The 7435-nt window shown below is 58.7% G+C and overlaps 1 protein-coding gene across 2 annotated transcripts; it reads left to right on the forward strand.

Moving 5' to 3' along the window:
• The first annotated feature begins 75 nt into the window (after window positions 1-75).
• On the forward strand, window positions 76-7113 carry thap7 (THAP domain containing 7). 2 transcript variants are annotated; one of them, XM_033013181.1, is made up of 5 exons: window positions 76-136; window positions 3743-3843; window positions 3953-4108; window positions 4940-5062; window positions 5788-7113. In XM_033013181.1, the coding sequence occupies exons 2-5, from the start codon at window positions 3764-3766 to the stop codon at window positions 6497-6499; spliced, it is 1071 nt and encodes a 356-aa protein (XP_032869072.1). In that variant the 5' UTR covers window positions 76-136; window positions 3743-3763; the 3' UTR covers window positions 6500-7113. The 2 variants fall into 2 exon arrangements, with proteins under 2 accessions (XP_032869072.1, XP_032869071.1); XM_033013180.1 differs by lacking the exon at window positions 76-136 and having other exon boundaries at window positions 3360-3843.
• The last annotated feature ends 322 nt before the right edge of the window (window positions 7114-7435 follow it).

Consider the following 7435-nt stretch of genomic DNA (forward strand, 5'->3'; position numbering starts at 1 on the left):
CGCGACGCGTGTGTGGTTCGGCACGCATCCCACGCATGCGCTGTTCACGGCCGGTCGAAGATTGGGGGGGGGCATTGTGTGATGACGTCACGAGGAGCCAATGTGGCCGCCATTTTGGTGAGGTCGACTGGACAGAGTGAGGCAGAGAGCGCGCAGGGAGGGAAGGATAGAGGGAGGGTGGAGGCTGGCAGGAGGGGGAGGGGAAGAGGGAAATGGGAGGGAGAGAAGTGGGAGGGAGAGAAGTGGAGGGAGATAAGTGGGAGGGGAGAAGGCATGCAGGAAAGGAGGGAGGGGGAGGAGGATGGGAGGAGGGGAAGAGAAGAAGAAAAAGGGAGGTTGAAGGAGGGGAGGATGGGGAAGGAAAGGAGGAGGGGGGAGGGGGGAAAGGAGGAGGGGAGGATGGGGAAAGGGGGAAAGGAGGAGGGGGATGGGGAAAGGAGGAGGGAGGAGGAGAGGAGGAGGGAAAGGAAGGGGAGGGAGAGGGGAAAGGAGGAGGGGGGAGGGGGAAAGGAGGAAGGAGGAGGAGGGGAAAGGGGAAGGAGGGGGGGAGGGGGAAAGGAGGAGGGGAGAGGAGGGGAAAGGAGGAGGGGAGGAGGAGGGGGGAAGGAAGGAGGAGGGGAGGATGGGGAAAGGAGGAGGGGGGAGGGGAAAGGAGGAGGGGAGGGGGGAAGGGAAAGGAGGGGAGGGGGAGGATGGGGAAAGGAGGGGGAGGAGGGGGAAGAGGAGAGGAGGAGGGGGAGGATGGGGGAAAGGAGGAGGAGGGGAGGAGGGGGGGGGGGAGGAGGGAGGAAGGGAGGAGGGGGGGAGGGGGAATGGGGAAAGGAGGGGGGATGGGGAAAGGAGGAGGAGGGGGGGTGGGGAAAGGAGGAGGAGGGGAGGAGGGGGAAAGGAGGAGGAGGGGGGGAGGGGGGGAGGGGGAGGAAAGGAGGAGGGGGGGAGAAAGGGGGGGAAAGGAGGAGGGGGGGGGGGGGGGGGAAAGGAGGAGGGGGGGAGGGGAAAGGAGGAGGGGGGAGAGGGGAAAGAGGGGGGAAGGGGGAGGAGGAGGGGGGGGGGGGAAAAGGGGGAGGGAGGATGGGGAAAGGAGGAGGGGGGATGGGGAAAGGAGGAGGGGGGGTGGGGAAAGGAGGAGGGGGGGATGGGGAAAGGAGGAGGGGGGGAGGGGGAAGGGGGGGGAGGGGATGGGGAAAGGAGGAGGGGGGGGAGGGGTAAAGGAGGAGGAGGGGAGGATGGGGGAGGGAGGGGGGGGGGAGGGGGGAAGGAAGAGGAGGGGTGGATGGGGAAAGGAGGAGGGGGGGATGGGGAAAGGAGGAGGAGGGGAGGAGGGGGAAAGGAGGAGGGGGGGAGGGGGAAAGGAGGAGGAGGGGAGGATGGGGAAAGGGGGAGGAGGGGAGGAGGGGGAAGGGGGGGGGGGGGGGGGGGAAGGAGGAGGGGGGGGGGGGAAGGAGGGGGGGGAGGGGGAAGGGAGGAGGAGGAGGGGGGGGGGAAAGGAGGAGGAGGGGAGGAGGGGGAGGGAGAGAGGAGGAGGAGGGGGGAGGGGGAAAGGAGGAGGGAGGCGGGGATGGGGGAAAGGAGGGGGGAGGGGGGGGGAAAGGAGGAGGGGGAGGGAAGGGAAAGGAGGAGGGGGGAGGGGGGGAAAGGAGGAGGAGGGGAGGAGGGGGAGAGGAGGAGAGGGGGGAGGGGGGAGGAGGGAGGAGGGGATGAGGAGGAGGGGGAGGAGGAGGGAGGAGGGGGAGGAGGGGAAAGGAGGAGGGGGGGGGGGGGGAAAGGAGGAGGAGGGGGAGGAGGGGGAAAGGAGGAGGGGGGGATGGGGGAAAGGAGGAGGGGGGGGGGGAGGGGAGAGAGAGGAGGGGGAGGGGGAAAGGAGGAGGGGGGGGGGGGGAAAGGAGGAGGGGGGAGGGGGAAAGGAGGAGGAGGGGGGGAGGGGGAAAGGAGGAGGAGGGGAGGAGGAGGGGAAAGGAGGAGGAGGGGGGGAGGGGGAAGGGAGGAGGGAGGGAGGGGGGGAGGGGGGAGGGGGAAAGGAGGAGGAGGATGGGGGAAGGAGGAGGAGGATGGGGAAAGGAGGAGGAGGGGAGGATGGGGAAAGGGGGAGGATGGGGAAAGGAGGAGGAGGGGAGGATGGGGAAAGGAGGAGGAGGATGGGGAAAGGAGGAGGAGGGGAGGAGGGGGAAAGGAGGAGGAGGGGAGGATGGGGAAAGGAGGAGGAGGGGATGGGGAAAGGAGGGGGGGGGTGGGGAAAGGAGGAGGAGGGGGGGGTGGGGAAAGGAGGAGGAGGGGGGGGGGAAAGGAGGAGGGGGGGGGGAAAGGAGGGGGGGGGGGGGGAAGGGGGGAGGGGGGGAGGATGGGGAAAGGAGGAGGGGGGATGGGGAAAGGAGGAGGGGGGGGGGGGGAAAGGGGGGGAGGGGGGGAAAGGAGGAGGAGGGGAGGGGGGGAGGGGGGGGGGGGATGGGGAGAGGAGGAGGGGGGGAGGGGGGGGAGGGGAGGAGGGGGGGGGGAAAGGGGGAAAGGAGGAGGGGGGGGGGGGGGGGGGGGGGGAGGGGGGGGGGGGGGAAAGGAGGAGGGGGGGGGGGGGGGGGGGGGGAAAGGAGGAGGGGGGGGGATGGGGAAAGGAGGAGGAGGAGGGGGGGGGGGAAAGGAGGAGGGGGGAGGGGAAAGGAGGAGGGGGGGGGGGGGGGGAAAGGGGGAGGGGAGGGGGAAAGGGGAGGGAGGAGGGGGGGGAAAGGAGGAGGGGGGGATGGGGAAAGGAGGAGGGGATGGGGAAAGGAGGAGGGGGGGAGGATGGGGAAAGGAGGAGGGGGGGTGGGGAAAGGAGGGAGGATGGGGAAAGGAGGAGGAGGGGAGGATGGGGAAAGGAGGAGGAGGGGAGGATGGGGAAAGGAGGAGGAGGGGAGGATGGGGAAAGGAGGAGGGGGGATGGGGAAAGAAGGAGGAGGGGATGGGGAAAGGAGGAGGGGGGATGGGGAAAGGAGGAGGGGGGGTGGGGAAAGGAGGAGGGGGGGAGGATGGGGAAAGGAGGAGGGGGGATGGGGAAAGGAGGAGGGGGGGGGGGAAAGGAGGAGGGGGGTAGGGGAGAGGGGGCGGGGGGAGGGGGAAAGGAGGAGGATGGGGAAAGGAGGAGGGGAGGATGGGGAAAGGAGGAGGGGAGGATGGGGTAAGGAGGCGGGGGGATGGGGAAAGGAGGAGGAGGGGAGGATGGGGAAAGGAGGAGGGGAGGATGGGGAAAGGAGGAGGGGGGATGGGGAAAGGAGGAGGGGAGGATGGGGAAAGGAGGAGGGGGGATGGGGAAAGGAGGAGGAGGGGAGGATGGGGAAAGGAGGAGGGGGGGGTGGGGAAAGGAGGAGGGGGGGATGGGGAAAGGCGGAGGGGGAATGGGGAAAGGAGGGCAGAGACCAGAGCAGGGAGGGGGGCTTGCGGAGAGCAAATTACCCTTGTCATCATCACCATATCTGCCCCTCACCCCAAATCCCCCCTTCTTCTCCTGCCTTTGGCCACCCCTCTCTTCCTGTTTGGTGCCCTTCTCCCCCACACCCCTTTGGTTGCCTCTCTCTTTCCCACCCCCCACTTTGCTGTCCTCTTGACTCCCTGTCTACTGCCCATGTCTCCCCTCCTCCCTCGCCTTCCCTTTTGGCCCCATGACCACTGTTGTCTCCTGACATTGGCCCTCTTTAATGGCCCGTTTGGGGAATAGGGAAGAATGTGGAATGATGATCATTATGAGACTGAAGCCTTCTGTGGTTTCTCTCAGGCTGCTCCCAAAGTGCCTGCCATGCCTCGTCACTGCTCTGCTGAGGGATGCAGATCTAGGGACACAAAGGACTCGCGAATTAATGGCATCACCTTTCACAGGTCAGTACAGCAGCACCAGCACGCCTGGCCTCATTCCTCCTCAGCATGCCTGCAATATTCCATGTCACACTACTTCAGTATGTTGTTTGATTTGTCTTGGTTTACACAGGTTACCAAAGAAAGGGAAAAGTCAACGTGAGATCTGGTTGCTGAACTGTTGTCGAAGGAACCCGGATGGAACTGTCCCCTGGACTCCTTCATCGCAATTTGTCTATTTTTGCTCAAAGCATTTTGAAAAACAGTGCTTTGAACTTGTGGGACTGAGGTAATATGCAGCATCAGTGTGACTGCTAATAGCTTAAGTGTTTAAAAAAACGCGGTAGAATAGAGGATTAACTGTTCAAGGGGGACTGAAAGCTCAATAGCCTTTGTCCACCATCCATGCATCCACCTATCACTTACAGGCTTGTCCTACCCCCACCTCTCCTCCAGCTTTCTGCCTCATACTACAATCAGCCAAGAGGTATAGCAACCTGAAACATCACATATCCATGTCCAGAGTAGCAACCCGGCTCCAGCATGTTGATTTCTATGCAAGAATCCAGCAGCTGCAGTTCCTGATGTATCCATGCTGCATTACTCTGTTCCTTACTCAGATAAAGATGCGCAACTCTACCTAAGCTGACATATATATCCCTGGTTTCTGTCCTCTTCCACATCACCTGGAATCTCCTCGTCCCCAGCTCTCATTATTCTCCTCTTGTCCAACAATGGCGTGACAATTACTTTGACCCTGATCTTTCATACTTGGACTATGATGTCTGACCTCTGAGTCTGGCACTTCTGCACCCTCTCGTGCTTGTTGCAGTCCCTCAATTAAACAAAAATCGTCTTGGCGTAATCTGTCCATTTTCAGTCTTCCATGAAGATGACACAAAAGGAAGAAGGGTCTCGACCCAAAACGTCACTTGTTCTTTTTCTCCAGAGATGCTGCCTGTCCCGCTGAGTTACTCCAGCTTTTTGTGTCTATCTTTGGTTTAAACCTGCATCGTTAGTTCCTTCCTACACAGAAGGATGTTGCAGTGTTCTAGCCTGTGACGTTCTGGTTGTGGGGAGGTCGTGGTCGGAGTTCATCGTTCACCTTCTGTTTTCACAGTGGTTATCACCGGCTGCGCGATGACGCGGTCCCCACGTTGTTCCAACCGAGTCCTCGAGGAAAAGTGAAGTCGACCAGAGCAAACAAAGAAAAGGCAGCAGCACCAGTGGCCACCAGTGAATGGTGAGGGGTTGGTGCTTTAACACTTGATTTTTCACCAAAAATCTGAGTCCTTTGCTCCCTTGCTGGCTCTTAGTGCTTTGAATGGCAGCAATCAGATGGTCAGTCCATAAGAGTGCGTCCAGTCTTTACCACCACTGGAGCAGAGATAATAAGAACCAATGTCCCCAGGCTGGCTATGTAGCAGATTCAGGTTTTAGTGTTGATGCCTTCTTGAGTGAATATCATTGAATATTTGCTGTCAGATTATATCAGGACTTGAAGGCTTCAGCTTTATTCCATGGAGTGCAGAAGGCTGAGGGGTGATCTTATGGAGGTGTATGAAATCATGAGAGCAATAAATAGGGTGAATGCACAGTCTTTTACCCAGAGTAGGGGAATCAAGAACCCGAGGATATAGGTTTAAGGCGAGAGGGGAAAGATTGTTGAGGCGGGTAGTATAACAACAATTAAAAGGCACTGGACAGGTAAGTGGATGGGAAAGAGTTAGAGGAATATAGGTCAAATGCGGGCAAATGAGACCAGCTTAGAAGGGGCATCTTGACTGGCATGGACGAGTTGGGCCAAAGGGCCTGTTCCATCAAAGAAGGGTCATGGGTGAGCTATTGAGACTGGCTGTGTGTCAGGAATAGCACTTGGGAAGGGGAGAAAGTTGGCATTGTTGCCTTGTGTGCTCATTGTAAAGCTTCCCCTATGTTTAACTCCCCTCTTCTATCCATCTCCTCCAGTCTCACTAACAATGCTGATTTACCAGATGCGGATCTCGGGGACCCCACGTCCAGTTTGGAGACGAGCTTCAGCAGTTCCCAGGATGCTTCCACCTTTGTCCTAGATTATTCCGTTCCCCAGGCGAGGGTGAGTGAAAGCATTTGCTCGAGCAATACGCTGCTCACCGAAGCCCCGCTGTGCTCGAGTCAGGCTGAGCTGGAGGCTTCTGTGCCCACTGTAATTTACCTGGTGGACACCGAGTCAAAGCCGGTGGAATTGGACAGCACCGAGAGTGAAGAGGAAGCCTGCATGAGCATCCTGTTGTCTCAGCCCGATGTGTTGACTGACCTCCCGGCCCACAGCCAGGAGGAGCTGCAAGATTTTGGGACCCTCATTCCCATCGCGCTGTACATGGCACGCCTTCCCAGTGTGCCCATGAACCCTGGGGCCCACGTCGCGGTCGAGCACAGCTATACCGTGGGCTGCCCGCTGGTTTGGAAGAAGAGGGCGGAGGTCCTGAACGAGGCCTTTGAGAAGGTCAGCAAGGAGCTGCGGGCCAGCAAGAAGCGCGAGAGCCGGCTCAGGTCCCGCATCACCTCCTTCCTGAAAACACGAGTCCGCGGGCGGCGGGTGAAGCTGGGCTTGCCCAACCATCTGGCCCAGCCGGTGGAAGTGTTTGAGGTGCAGGTAATAAACGACGCTGTTGAACTGTGTAACCCAGTGACCAGCTGAACAGAGCCAAGCCTCCAGGATGGTGCCCAGAGCAATGAAGGTGAAGAGCCGTCACACACAGAGGAGAGGTAGGGAGGGAGAGGTGTGCTGGGAGTTGAATTGATCTACAATGAGGGGAGAGGACTGAGAATTATGGGGTTTATGGGACGGGGAGGCGACTGGTGGGGAGGTAATCAGTGCATGAAGAGGAATGGTTGGGGAGGTGAGAGGAGAGTGCTAGGATAGGTGGGGTAGGTGGATAGAGGGGATGGGATGGGATCTTCTGGGATGGACAGAATGGGTTAGGGAGAAGCATGAATCCTGACTGAGAGAAGAGGAGAGATTAATGGGAGAGATAAGATGAGGCAGAGAAGAACAGTGTGAGATAAGTGGATAGGAGATGTGGAGTGGTAAAGAGACCAGGGAAGAGATTAAATTAGGTGAGGTTGAAGTGGCTGGGCAGGGAATTGAGAGGGAACTATATGACAGCAGTGTGTGGTGACTGGCACCATTGTTCTGAGGCACCAAGATGTGCAGGAGGGCATTTGTTCGCAATCAGTTGTTGATGTTTGCCTGACATGAAATGTAACATTTGAATATGCTACCTTTTTAAAATAAAGTAACTTGGATCATTACTATGGAGCACTTCAGTTCTGTAAAACGCTGTTAATCCCCTTTTGTAGTTACAAACTTGACTTTTCCTTGATCAGATCTTTTTTCTTATTTTGATCAGCAACGTTCAACATCATTGGGCATCATTGACCATGGCTTCTCCCACCATGTGGACGTGTGTTGGCTCGGGTAGGGTCTGACGATGAAGAATAGGATTTTCCAGGGTGGATTTTCTTTTGTTGCTCTGCCTTAAGGGTATCTTCATTATGTGTAAACAAATTGGATCTGAGCACAAAGCTGGATTTGTGCAAGGGAAGATTGGGGAGGTAATGGGCAGAGCTGGCG

Source organism: Amblyraja radiata, chromosome 38 (genome assembly GCF_010909765.2).
Source record: "Amblyraja radiata isolate CabotCenter1 chromosome 38, sAmbRad1.1.pri, whole genome shotgun sequence".
Lineage (NCBI taxonomy): Eukaryota > Metazoa > Chordata > Chondrichthyes > Rajiformes > Rajidae > Amblyraja > Amblyraja radiata.